At 38.2% G+C, this 15,734-nt stretch overlaps 1 protein-coding gene across 1 annotated transcript in view; it reads left to right on the top strand.

Annotated features, from left to right (window-relative positions):
• Positions 1-15,734, top strand: part of plxna2 (plexin A2) — an 801,241-nt gene that overhangs the window by 629,820 nt on the left and 155,687 nt on the right. The window contains exon 12 of the mRNA XM_061902603.1: positions 1,537-1,736. Within this exon, the coding sequence (XP_061758587.1) occupies positions 1,537-1,736 (200 nt within the window). The remainder of the gene's footprint in view (positions 1-1,536; positions 1,737-15,734) is intronic.

Below are 15,734 nucleotides of genomic sequence, written 5' to 3'. Positions count from 1 at the left end.
TGTGTGTGTGTGTGTGTGTATATATATTTCGGGGTCGTGGGGGGCGCTGGCGCCTATCTCAGCTAATATATATATATATATATATATATATATATATATATATATATATATATATATATATACATATATATATATATATATATATATATATATATATATATATACATATATATATATACATATACATATATACATATATATATATACATATACATATATATATATATATATATATATATACATATATATATATATATATAAATATATACATATATATATATATAAATATATACATATATATATATATAAATATATACATATATACACATATATATTTATATATGTATGTATGTGTGTGTCAATATATTTATGTGAGCATATATATGTATGTATATATATATATAGAAATCCTTATATATGTATATCTGTGTGTATATATATTATATATACACACATATATACACATAAATGTATATGTATAAATATATATATATATATATATATATATATATATATACATATACATACACACACATATATATACACACATGTATATATATATATATATATATATATATATATATATATATACATATATATATATATACATATATACACACATATATATTTATATATGTATGTATGTGTGTGTCAATATATTTATGTGAGCATATACATGTATGTATATATATATAGAGAAATCCTTATATATGTATATATGTGTGTATATATATTATATATACACACATATATACACATAAATGTATATGTATAAATATATATATATATATACATATACATACACACACATATATATACACACATGTATATATATATATATATATATATATATATATATATATATATATATATATATATATATATATATATATATATATATATATATACATATATATATAAATATATACATATATATTTATATATGTATGTATGTGTGTGTCAATATATTTATGTGAGCATATATATGTATGTATATATATATATAGAAATCCATATATATGTGTGTATATATATTATATATACACACATATATACACATAAATGTATATGTATAAATATATATATATATATATATATATATATATATATATATATGTATATATATATATACGTATATATATATTTATATTTATATATGTATGTATGTGTGTGTGTGTCAATATATTTATGTGAGCATATATATATATATATATATATATATATGAATGCTCACATTTTCAGTAGATCCATAATAAATTCATAAAAGAAGCAAACTTCATGATTGTTTTTAGTGAGCAACAAGTATGTGTTCCAATCACTACATCACAAAAAAATAAGAGTTTTAGAAATAGTTGGAAAGTCAAGACAGCCATGACATCATTTTCTTTACTTTTGACCACGACTGTATGTATACAAATATATATATATATATAGTATATACTGTATATGTATATATAATAGTACTTTAGTTGTTTTACATGCATTATTAATAGTTTATACACGGAGTAACTCAAACCAAGTCAATTCTGCTTGCAGTGCACTTGTACAAGTGTGCGGCTCAGCGGGACAGCTGCGGCGTGTGTCTGAAGGCCGACAGGAAGTTCCAGTGCGGCTGGTGCAGCGGCGAGGGCAAGTGCACCCTGCGGCGCCACTGCCCCCCCACCAACCCTTACACCACGCGCTGGCTCAATCTGTCCAGCAAGAACGTCAAGTGCACCAACCCCCGCATCACCGAGGTCAGGAGCCGTCTTCTACCTTCTCAATACACAATACCATAGAGAGCTCCTTTTTTAAGAGTAGTCAGTGTGCAGCTTACATCTACCTTCCACTGAGTAAAAGTCAGCACGCGAGCATCACCTTGTCAATTATGTGTTTGTGTCTGGCCTGCATTGTGGTGGAAGCCTACTTCATGTTTGGCAAATAGAGACGACGTATTTGCTATAAAAAAATATATATATATATCTTTAAATGATGTTTTTGTTATTTTGCTTGGAGGCGTTGTCTCCCAAGGTCAAACCACCGCTTAATCCTCAGCACATTCAGTCAGAAAAGGAAAAAAATAAACCTTTTTTTTACGATTTGATGACAGTTCTCCTTCCAAAAGTGACCTTTTTATTTTATTATTAATTTTTTGTTCTTCCCGCCCCCGTCCTGGCGGCACTGTCACCGAGGGGCCGCCAAGGCCAGGTGGGCACATCCTTTAATGAGGCTCGGAGACGCGCTGGCGCATTATTCATTTTTACGTTCCCTTCAACATGCACCCCGGCCAATTAGGCACCCGTGTAAATGGCATGCTTAATTAATTTCCTGTGCTTTGTATGGAGATTAGACAGAAAAGGGGGGGACCCCCCCCCCCCTCTCTCGTATCATCCTCAGGTAATATTTAACATTTGAAACTGTTCAGGACAGACAAAGAGCACCTGTGAAATCTTAATTGGAATAAACCTGCGACACAACGTCCTGCAAAACAGTAATTTGTACGTTCGGGATTCATGGCAGCATATCATGCACTGTTGTTACTGTTCTAGCGACTACAAAGTACTCTGAAAAACCCAACAACACCGGAAAAAGACCTTGTCTTCAACTAAACTCCACTTAGGATGCAATAGGTTTGTCCCTGATGTTGTCCTTTTATTGTTATAGAGCCACAGCAGCATATCATGCATTGTCAAAATTAGTCGTGATTTATTTAATGACATCCATACCTATATTTTGTTCCAACAGTCCTCAAGTAAAGTACACATCAGATGTAGAGGGTTTTTTTTTGGTGATAATCTCCTTTGCATAATCTGGCTTCATAGCAGCATATCATGCACTGTTGTTACTGTTCTAGCGACTACAAAGTACTCTGAAAAACCCAACAACACCACAATAAGACCTTGTCTTCAACTAAACTCCACTTAGGATGCAGTAGGTTTGTCCCTGATATTGTCCTTTTATTGTTATAGAGCCACAGCAGCATATCATGCATTGTCAAAATTAGTCGTGATTTATTCAATGACATCCATACCTATATTTTGTTCCAACAGTCCTCAAGTAAAGTACACATCAGATCTCGAAGGTTTTTTTAGTGATAATTTCCTTTGCATAATCTGAATTCATAGCAGCATATCATGCACTGTTGTTACTGTTCGAGCGACTACAAAGTACTCTGAAAAACCCAACAACACCACAAGAAGACCTTGTCTTCAACTAAACTCCACTTAGGATGCAGTAGGTTTGTCCCTGATGTTGTCCTTTTATTGTTATAGAGCCACAGCAGCATATCATGCATTGTCAGAATTAGTCACAAATTATTCAGGGACATATCACCCTAAATTTTGTTACAAAGACACAGTTATTAACTAAAGTACACATCAGATTTAAATGTTATTGTTTTTGTGATCATTTCATTTGCATAATCTGGCTTCATAGCAGCATATCATGCACTGTTGTTACTGTTTCTAGCGACTACAAAGTACTATGAAAAACCCAACAACACCACAAGAAGACCTTGTCCTCAACTAAACTCCACTTAGGATGCAGTAGGTTTGTCCGTGATGTTGTCCTTTTATTGTTATAGAGCCACAGCAGCATATCATGCATTGTCAAAATTAGTCACAAATTATTCAGGGACATCCAACCCTAAATTTTGTTACAAAGACACAGTTATTAACTCAAGTACACATCAGATTTAGATGTTGTTGTTTTTGTGATCATTTCATTTGCACAATCTGGATTCATAGCAGCATATCATGCACTGTTGTTACTGTTCTAGTGACTACAAAGTACTCTGAAAAACCCAACAACACCACAAGAAGACCTTGTCCTCAACTAAACTCCACTTAGGATGCAGTAGGTTTGTCCCTGATGTTGTCCTTTTATTGTTATAGAGCCACAGCAGCATATCATGCATTGTCAAAATTAGTCGTGATTAATTTAATGACATCCATACCTAGATTTTGTTCCAACAGTCCTCAAGTAAAGTACACATCAGATCTCAAAGGTTTTTTTTTGTGATAATTTCCTTTGCATAATCTGGATTCATAGAAGCATATCATGCACTGTTGTTACTGTTCTAGCGACTACAAAGTACTCTGAAAAACCCAACAACACCACAAGAAGACCTTGTCCTCAACTAAACTCCATTTAGGATGCAGTAGGTTTGTCCCTGATATTGTCCTTTTATTGTTATAGAGCCACAGCAGCATATCATGCATTGTCAAAATTAGTCGTGATTTATTTAATGACATCCATACCTATATTTTGTTCCAACAGTCCTCAAGTAAAGTACACATCAGATCTAGAGGGTTTTTTTTTTTGGTGATAATTTCCTTTGCATAATCTGGATTCATAGAAGCATATCATGCACTGTTGTTACTGTTCTAGCGACTACAAAGTACTCTGAAAAACCCAACAACACCACAAGAAGACCTTGTCTTCAACTAAACTCCACTTAGGATGCAGTAGGTTTGTCCCTGATGTTGTCATTTTATTGTTATAGAGCCACAGCAGCATATCATGCATTGTCAAAATTAGTCGTGGTTTATTTGATGAAATCCATACCTATATTTTGTTCCAACAGTCCTCAAGTAAAGTACACATCAGATCTAGAGGGTTTTTTTTGGGTGATAATTTCCCTTGCATAATCTGGCTTCATAGCAGCATATCATGCACTGTTGTTACTGTTCTAGCGACTACAAAGTACTCTGAAAAACCCAACAACACCACAAGAAGACCTTGTCTTCAACTAAACTCCACTTAGGATGCAGTAGGTTTGTCCCTGATATTGTCCTTTTATTGTTGTAGAGCCACAGCAGCATATCATGCATTGTCAAAATTAGTCACAAATTATTCAGGGACATCCAACCCTAAATTTTGTTACAAAGACACAGTTATTAACTCAAGTACACATCAGATTTAGATGTTGTTGTTTTTGTGATCATTTCATTTGCACAATCTGGATTCATAGCAGCATATCATGCACTGTTGTTACTGTCCTGGCGACAACAAAGTACTCTGAAAAACACCAAAAGAAGACCTTGTCTTCAACTAAACTCCACTTAAGATGCAGTAGGTTTGTCCCTGATATTGTCCTTTTATTGTTATAGAGCCACAGCAGCATATCATGCATTGTCAAAATTAGTCGTAATTTATTCAATGACATTCAACCCTGAATTTTCTTCCAAAGACTAAAGTACACATCAGATCTCGAAGGTTTTTTTTGTGATAATTTCCTTTGCATGATCTGGATCCATAGCAGCATATCATGCACTGTTGTTACTGTCCTGGCAACAACAAAGTACTCTGAAAAACCCAACAACACCACAAGAAGACCTTGTCTTCAACTAAACTCCACTTAGGATGCAGTAGGTTTGTCCCTGATATTGTCCTTTTATTGTTATAGAGCCACAGCAGCATATCATACATTGTCAAAATTAGTCGTAATTTATTCAATGACATCCAACCCTAAATTTTGTTCCAACAGTCCTCAAGTAAAGTACACATCAGATCTAGTGGGGTTTTTTTTTTGGTTATAATTTCCTTTGCATAATCTGGCTTCATAGCAGCATATCATGCACTGTTGTTACTGTTTCTAGCGACTACAAAGTATTCTGAAAAACCCAACAACACCACAAGAAGACCTTGTCCTCAACTAAACTCCACTTAGGATGCAGTGGGTTTGTCCCTGATATTGTCCTTTTATTGTTATAGAGCCACAGCAGCATATCATGCATTGTCAAAATTAGTCACAAATTATTCAGGGACATCCAACCCTAAATTTTGTTACAAAGACACAGTTATTAACTAAAGTACACATCAGATTTAGATGTTGTTGTTTTTGTGATCATTTCCTTTGCATAATCTGGATTCATAGCAGCATATCATGCACTGTTGTTACTGTTCTAGCGACTACAAAGTACTCTGAAAAACCCAACAACACCACAAGAAGACCTTGTCTTCAACTAAACTCCACTTAGGATGCAGTAGGTTTGTCCCTGATGTTGTCCTTTTATTGTTATAGAGCCACAGCAGCATATCATGCATTGTCAAAATTAGTCGTGATTTATTCAATGACATCAAAAGATATTTTGTTTTTCCAACAGTCCTCAACTAAAGTACTTTTCAGATCTAGAGGGGTTTTTGGTGATAATTTCCTTTGCATAATCTGGATTCATAGAAGCATATCATGCACTGTTGTTACTGTTCTAGCGACTACAAAGTACTCTGAAAAACCCAACAACACCACAAGAAGACCTTGTCCTCAACTAAACTCCATTTAGGATGCAGTAGGTTTGTCCCTGATATTGTCCTTTTATTGTTATAGAGCCACAGCAGCATATCATGCATTGTCAAAATTAGTCGTGATTTATTTAATGACATCCATACCTATATTTTGTTCCAACAGTCCTCAAGTAAAGTACACATCAGATCTAGAGGGTTTTTTTTTTTGGTGATAATTTCCTTTGCATAATCTGGATTCATAGAAGCATATCATGCACTGTTGTTACTGTTTCTAGCGACTACAAAGTACTCTGAAAAACCCAACAACACCACAAGAAGACCTTGTCTTCAACTAAACTCCACTTAGGATGCAGTAGGTTTGTCCCTGATGTTGTCATTTTATTGTTATAGAGCCACAGCAGCATATCATGCATTGTCAAAATTAGTCGTGATTTATTCAATGACATCAAAAGATATTTTGTTTTTCCAACAGTCCTCAACTAAAGTACTTTTCAGATCTAGAGGGGTTTTTGGTGATATTTTCCTTTGCATAATCTGGATTCATAGAAGCATATCATGCACTGTTGTTACTGTTCTAGCGACTACAAAGTACTCTGAAAAACCCAACAACACCACAAGAAGACCTTGTCTTCAACTAAACTCCACTTAGGATGCAGTAGGTTTGTCCCTGATGTTGTCCTTTTATTGTTATAGAGCCACAGCAGCATATCATGCATTGTCAAAATTAGTCGTGATTAATTTAATGACATCCATACCTATATTTTGTTCCAACAGTCCTCAAGTAAAGTACACATCAGATCTAAAGGGTTTTTTTTGGTGATAATTTCCTTTGCATAATCTGGATTCATAGCAGCATATCATGCACTGTTGTTACTGTTCTAGTGACTACAAAGTACTCTGAAAAACCCAACAACACCACAAGAAGACCTTGTCTTAAACTAAATTGAACTTAAGATGCAGTAGGTTTGTCCCTGATATTGTCCTTTCATTGTTATAGAGCCACAGCAGCATATCATGCTTTGTCAATATTAGTCATGATTTATTCAATGACATCCAACCCAAAATTTTCTTCCAAAGACTGACGTACACATCAGATCTCGAAGGTTTTTTTTAGTGATCATTTCCTTTGCATAATCTGGCTTCATAGCAGCATATCATGCACTGTTGTTACTGTTCTAGTGACTACAAAGTACTCTGAAAAACCCAACAACACCACAAGAAGACCTTGTCCTCAACTAAACTCCACTTAGGATGCAGTAGGTTTGTCCCTGATATTGTCCTTTTATTGTTATGGAGCCACAGCAGCATATCATGCATTGTCAAAATTAGTCGTGATTAATTTAATGACATCCATACCTATATTTTGTTCCAACAGTCCTCAAGTAAAGTACACATCAGATCTAAAGGTTTTTTTTTGGTGATAATTTCCTTTGCATAATCTGGATTCATAGCAGCATACCATGCACTGTTGTTACTGTTCTAGTGACTACAAAGTACTCTGAAAAACCCAACAACACCACAAGAAGACCTTGTCTTCAACTAAACTCCACTTAGGATGCAGTAGGTTTGTCCCTGATATTGTCCTTTTATTGTTATAGAGCCACAGCAGCATATCATACATTGTTAAAATTGATTTATTTAATGACATCCATACCTATATTTTGTTCCAACAGTCCTCAAGTAAAGTACACATCAGATCTAGAGGGGTTTTTTTTGGGTGATAATCTCCTTTGCATAATCTGGATTCATAGCAGCATATCATGCACTGTTGTTACTGTTCTAGTGACTACAAAGTACTCTGAAAAACCCAACAACACCGGAAAAAGACCTTGTCCTCAACTAAACTCCACTTAGGATGCAGTAGGTTTGTCCCTGATGTTGTCCTTTTATTGTTATAGAGCCACAGCAGCATATCATGCATTGTCAAAATTAGTCATGATTTATTCAATGACATCCAACCCTATATTTTGTTCCAACAGTCCTCAACTAAAGTACACATCAGATCTAGAGGGGTTTTTTTTGGTGATAATCTCCTTTGCATAATCTGGCTTCATAGCAGCATATCATGCATTGTTGTTACTGTTCTAGCGACAACAAAAGTACTCTGAAAAACCCAATAACACCACAAGAAGACCTTGTCCTCAACTAAACTCCACTTAGGATGCAGTAGGTTTGTCCCTGATATTGTCCTTTTATTGTTATAGAGCCACAGCAGCATATCATGCATTGTCAAAATTAGTCACAAATTATTCAGGGACATCCAACCCTAAATTTTGTTACAAAGACACAGTTATTAACTCAAGTACACATCAGATTTAGATGTTGTTGTTTTTGTGATCATTTCATTTGCACAATCTGGATTCATAGCAGCATATCATGCACTGTTGTTACTGTTCTAGCGACAACAAAGTACTCTGAAAAACCCAACAACACCACAAGAAGACCTTGCCTTCAACTAAACTCCACTTAGGATGCAGTAGGTTTGTCCCTGATGTTGTCCTTTTATTGTTATAGAGCCACAGCAGCATATCATGCATTGTCAAAATTAGTCCTGATTAATTTAATGACATCCAACCCTATATTTTGTTACAAAAGTCCTCAACTAAAGTACACATCAGATCTAGAGGGTTTTTTTTGGTTATAATTTCCTTTGCACAATCTGGCTTCATAGCAGCATATCATGCACTGTTGTTACTGTTCTAGTGATTACAAAGTACTCTGAAAAACCCAACAACACCACAAGAAGACCTTGTCTTCAACTAAACTCCACTTAGGATGCAGTAGGTTTGTCCCTGATATTGTCCTTTTATTGTTATAGAGCCACAGCAGCATATCATGCATTGTCAAAATTTGTCGTGATTCATTCAATGACATCCAACCCTGAATTTTCTTCCAAAGACTAATGTACATATCAGATCTCGAAGGTTTTTTTTTGTGATAATTTCCTTTGCATAATCTGGATTCATAGCAGCATATCATGCACTGTTGTTACTGTTCTAGCGACTACAAAGTACTCTGAAAAACCCAACAACACCACAAGAAGACCTTGTCCTCAACTAAACTCCACTTAGGATGCAGTAGGTTTGTCCCTGATATTGTCCTTTCATTGTTATAGAGCCACAGCAGCATATCATGCATTGTCAAAATTAGTCGTGATTAATTCAATGACATCCATACCTATATTTTGTTCCAACAGTCCTCAAGTAAAGTACACATCAGATCTAGAGGGGTTTTTGGTGATAATTTCCTTTGCATAATCTGGCTTCATAGCAGCATATCATGCACTGTTGTTACTGTTCTAGCGACTACAAAGTACTCTGAAAAACCCAACAACACCACAAGAAGACCGTGTCTTCAACTAAACTCCACTTAGGATGCAGTAGGTTTGTCCTTGATATTGTCCTTTTATTGTTGTAGAGCCACAGCAGCATATCATGCATTGTCAGAATTAGTCGTGATTTATTCAATGACATCCAACCCTAAATTTTGTTCCAACAGTCCTCAACTAAAGTACACATCAGATCTAGAGGTTTTTTTGGGGTGATAATTTCCTTTGCATAATCTGGCTTCATAGCAGCATATCATGCACTGTTGTTACTGTTCTAGCGACAACAAAAGTACTCTGAAAAACCCAACAACACCACAAGAAGACCTTGTCCTCAACTAAACTCCACTTAGGATGCAGTAGGTTTGTCCCTGATGTTGTCCTTTTATTGTTATAGAGCCACAGCAGCATATCATGCATTGTCAAAATTAGTCGTGATTTATTCAATGACATCCAACCCTAAATTTAAACACCGGCCCCCCGGACACATTTTTTCATGACCAATGTGGGCCTTGAGTCAGTAGTAGATTTTAATAGATTTTATTTATAAAAGCACTTTACATTGAGCAAACAACCTCAAAGTGCTACAGTGCACTTAAAAAACAACACAACGCCAGAACCACAAATAGCTGCGCCCAACCAGAAAAATAAATAGTAAAAAAAAAAAAAATCTACAACGGACTAATAGCTAGATCTAGCACACATATATCTAAAAAAAAAAGGCTTTAAAAAAAAAAAAATTTTAAAGAAGGTTTTTGAAGCCTTTTTTAAAATCATCCACAGTCTGTGGTGCCCTCAGGTGGTCAGGGAGAGTGTTCCACAGACTGGGAACTCCCAGGTTCTATTGTTCTGTTTAATACCGATGGAACCTTTCATTGAGCTTGGAAGTGAGATGTAATCCCAAGTGGTGTCATGTCCAAGTGTAAATGGAGACTCCACATTAGATTCAACATCTTCATGTTTCATTCCCAGCTCCTTACATAGACTGCTTTTATTTTGGCGGGATCAATCCTCATCAGATTCATGGTCTCCCCCTTCCTTGAAATGTGATCTCGTGGAGGCCGCAGGTCTCAGATGCGTGGATGTAACCCCCCCCCCCCCCCGCCATCGCTTCATCGAACCGCGCTGACGGACGCCCCGAGGCACTCCGGCAGCCATTTTGCTCACTCGCTCAAACCAACAGATTATCCTCTCGGTCTTGTTGGAAGTTCTTTCCTTCCCGAATCAGACAACAATTTAGGTCGAGCGTTTAGTTCCGACTGCCATTGCAGGCAAATCCCTCAAAAATAGAATTGAAGAAAACTAGCGGCTAAGTGGCCGGGGGTCTGATCCCCTAAGCCTCACCGGGAGATATCGCACAGCCGGGCAGTCCCACGAGTCAGCCCATTGGCTGGTGGCTGGGAATTAGCCGCCATTGACGTTGCGACGCTGGCTGGCAGCCGCGGAGATTACAGAGAGAACTGGACTCCGCTGGGGAAGGCTGGTCAACGTCTGTCCGATCAAGATTCCCACCAAAAAAACAAGCCAGGCAGTCCGGCGGATAAAAGACGTGTCAGTTGGGTGAAAGGATTGGAGTTAGTTGACCAAAATATGTCAAAGAACATTCAGATTACCCCTCAACCAAACGATATCAAGGTACTCTCAAAGACCCTGACCTCGATCAAACTACATCAAAGTACTCTCAAAGACTCTGACCTCAATGTACATCTAAGTACTCTCAAAGACCCTGACCACAACCAAACTACATCTAAGTACTCTCAAAGACCGTCACCTCAACCAAACTACATCTAAGAACTCTGCAAGACCCTAACCTCAACCAAACTACATCTAAGAACTCTGCAAGACCGTCACCTCGACCAAAGTACATCTAAGTACTCTCAAAGACCCTGACCTCAGCCAGACTACATCTAAGTACTTTCAAAGATCCTGACCTCAGCCAGACTACATCTAAGTACTTTCAAAGACCCTGACCTCAACCAAAGTACTTCTAAGTACTTTCAAAGACCCTGACCTCAACCAAACTACATCTAAGTACGCTCAAAGACCCTGACCTCAACCAAACTACATCTAAGAACTCTCAAAGACCCTAACCTCAACCAAACTACATCTAAGAACTCTGCAAGACCCTAACCTCAACCAAACTACATCTAAGAACTCTGCAAGACCGTCACCTCGACCAAAGTACATCTAAGTACTCTCAAAGACCCTGACCTCAGCCAGACTACATCTAAGTACTTTCAAAGACCCTGACCTCAGCCAGACTACATCTAAGTACTTTCAAAGACCCTGACCTCAACCAAACTACATCTAAGAACTCTCAAAGACCCTAACCTCAACCAAACCACATCTAAGAACTCTGCAAGACCGTCACCTCGACCAAAGTACATCTAAGTACTCTCAAAGACCCTGACCTCAGCCAGACTACATCTAAGTACTTTCAAAGACCCTGATCTCAGCCAGACTACATCTAAGTACTTTCAAAGACCCTGACCTCAACCAAAGTACTTCTTAGTACTTTCAAAGACCCTGACCTCCACCAAACTACATCAAAGTACTTTCAAAAACCCTGACCTCGACTGAACTACATCAAAGTACTCTCAAAGACCTTGACCAAGCTACATCAAAGTACTCTCAAAGACCTTGAACATGACCAAAGTACATCAAAGTACTCTCAAAGACCCTGACCTTGACCAAAGTACATCAAAGTACTCTCAAAGACCCTGACCTTGACCAAAGTACATCAAAGTACTCTCAAAGACCCTGACCTTGACCAAAGTACATCAAAGTACTCTCAAAGACCCTGACCTTGACCAAAGTACATCAAAGTACTCTCAAAGACCCTGACCTTGACCAAAGTACATCAAAGTACTCTCAAAGACCCTGACCTCGACCAAAGTACATCAAAGTACTCTCAAATACCCTGACCTTGACCAAACTACATCTAAGTACTCTCAAAGTGTTGCTGGCCTTGCTTTTTCTTTAAGTACACATTTTGCCGCTCACCTTTTTGTTTTTGTTTTATTACATTTTTTTGGAGAGTTTGTGTTTTCCTGTATTTTGGGGTCTGGTAAGATCCCAAAAGGACCCCTTAGCCCGTTCCCTTTACCACTTTTGGTCCTTTTAGGGGTAAGTCCCTTTTGCGGTACTTTGGGACTCGGAGACTATATGCAGTCCTTTATTCGGGGTATTACAAAAAAAATAAACAAAGGATTCCCCTAAAGTTAATTAAAGTACCACTGATAGTCACACACATTTGACCCATCCCCTTGTTCCACCCCCTGGGAGGTGAGGGGAGCAGTGAGCAGCAGCGGTGGCCACGCCCGGGAATCATTTCTGGTGATTTAACCCCCAATTCCAAGCCTTGTTGCTGAGTGCCAAGCAGGGAGGTAATGGCTCCCATTTTTATAGTCTTTGGTATGACTCGGCCGGGGTTTGAACTGACGACCTACCCATCTCGGGGCGGACACTGTAACCACTAGGCCACTGAGTTTATAAACATAATATGAATTTGAAAAAAAAAAGAAAAAATATTTAGTGACGCCCCAAAAAAAAAATCGACTAGATACGCTCTTGTACTTGGTATCATTACAGTGGATGTCAGGTGTAGATCCACCCATGGTGTTTGTTTACATTGTGACGCCGGTGAGCTATTTTATCCTCCAGTGATAATGATACTTGTAAGAAATGTACTTTATTTGTCACCGTGGAGACGATGATTAGTGATTTAGAAGTAGCCAAAACACTGCGGGTGGACGTTAGCCGCTAACTAGATAGCCATGTCTTAAAGCAGCTCTCCCTGAGGGTGTTTCAGTGTTATAACTGCACCTTTATCTTGACTTTTTACACCAAAATGCGCCTTTTCTGTGTCTGCTTGTAAGTACTCAGTGCGCGCGCGCTGCCGAACATGCTCCCCCGCTCGTAAAACCAGCAATGTCACCAAGTGATGGTGCGTCGTCATGCTCTATTAATAATAACAATGCTTTTTCGAGGCGGTATAGTACTGAATATGATTCATTAGCCTAGTACAGGGGTCGGCAACCTAAAATGTTGAAAGAGCCATATTGGACCAAAAATACAAAAACAAATCCGTCTGGAGCCACAAAACAAAAATTAAAGCCGTATTACATACAGACAGTGTGTCATGAGATATAAATTCAATTAAGAGGACTTAAAGGAAACCAAATGAGCTTAAATATAGCCACAAATGAGGCATAATGATGCAATATGTACATACAGTTAGCCTAAATAGCATGTTAGCATCGATTAGCTTGCAGTGACCAAATATGTCTGATTAGCACTCCACACAAGTCAATAACATCAACAAAACTCACCTTTCTGCATTTATGCACAATGTTAAAAGTTTGGTGGACAAAATGAGACGTGGCATAAAAACACGTCCTAGAAAGTCGGAAAAAGTTATACAAGTAAACCAGGGGTGCCCACACTTTTTCTGCAGGCGAGCTACTTTTCAATCAACCAACTCGAGGGGATCTACCTCATTTATATATATCATTTATATTGATTTATTTATGAAAGAGACATTTTTGTAAACAAGTTAAATGTGTTTAATGATAACACAAGCATGTGTAACACATATAGATGTCTTTCTTTCACGAAGACAAGAATATAAGTTGGTGTATTACCTGATTCTGATGACTTGCATTGATTGGAATCAGACAGTAATGATGATAACGCCCACATTTTCAAATGGAGGAGAAAAAAAAGTGGTCCTTTCTGTACAATACCACATGAAAGTGGTTGGTTTTTGGCATCTAATTCATCCAGCTTCCATACACTTTACAAGAAAAACATTGGCGGCAAATTCCGTAGCTTGCTTGATTGACATTCACGGCACCCGAGGGTCTTGTGAGATGACGCCGGCTGCTGCCAGTTCATTATTATGAAAAAATGACAGAGAGGAAGGCGAGAAACACTTTTTTATTTCAACAGACTTTCGCGCCGTCCCTTCCGTCAAAACTCTAAAGGCCGACCGCACATTTCCTATCTTCACAATAAAAGCCCTGCTTCATGCTGCCTGCGCTAACAAAATAAGAGTCGCGGAAAGCTGGCGTGCACAAGTGATGTGCACGCCAGCTTTCTGAGGGATCGCTTGTGCACGCCAGTTTTCCCAGACTCTGTATTTAGTTAGCGCAGGCAGCATGAAGCAGGGCTTTTACTGTGAAGATAGGAAATGTGCAGTCGGCCTTTAGAGTTTTGACGGAAGGTACGGCGCGAGAGTCTGTTGAAATAAAAAGTGTTTCTCGCCTTCCATCCATCCATCCATCCATTTTCTACCGCTTATTCCCTTTCGGGGTCACGGGGGGCGCTGGCGCCTATCTCAGCTACAATCGGGCGGAAGGCAGGGTACACCCTGGACAAGTCGCCACCTCATCGCAGGGCCAAGTTTCTCGCCTTCCTCTCGGTCATATTTTCATAATAATGATCTTGCAGCAGCCAGCGTCATCTCACAAGACCCTCCGGTACCGTGAATGTCATTTAAGTGACGTCTTGGCGAAGATTGATGATCACTAATTTTAAGTCTATTTTTTTTAAAAGCCTGGCTGGAGATCGACTGACACACCCCTCCGCGGTCGACTGGTAGCTCGCGATCGACGTAATGGGCACCCCTGGTGTAAACAAACCACAGTGCGTTCAAGGACCGCCAAAATGAGTCGGACAAAACGGCGCTCGCCAAATACTCGAATCAGTGAAGCATGTTTAATACAAACAGTGTGCTTTATAACAATTAGGGAGGTTTGTGTCATGTTTGTCCTCCTACAGAAACTATATTAAAACAAAAAATATGTTTTTTCTCCTAATTATTTCCATTTTTCATATATTTTTGAAAAAAGCTCCAGAGAGCCACTAGGGCGGCGCTAAAGAGTTACATGCGGCTCCAGAGCTGCGGGTTCCCGACCCCTGGCCTAGTACCTCATCAATCATCTTGCATATTATCAACATTAAAAATGCATCCCTTCTATTCCCCCAACCAAGCAGTCTTTGTTATCCTTCCAGCCCCGATTGCTTATGTAACGTGCCTAAGCCTACTCAAATAGATGCTGCCATTTCCTGACATGGATATATTTAGCTATTATGCCAGAAAGCCTCCATAGCCCGCATGCCCAAGCAGTGCTGAAAGATTTATATGATTCCAGGCCCCTCTAGGCGGTGCACTGACACACTT

This window comes from Nerophis ophidion, linkage group LG06, assembly GCF_033978795.1.
Source record: "Nerophis ophidion isolate RoL-2023_Sa linkage group LG06, RoL_Noph_v1.0, whole genome shotgun sequence".
Lineage (NCBI taxonomy): Eukaryota > Metazoa > Chordata > Actinopteri > Syngnathiformes > Syngnathidae > Nerophis > Nerophis ophidion.
This window is presented reverse-complemented; position numbering and strand designations above follow the sequence as displayed.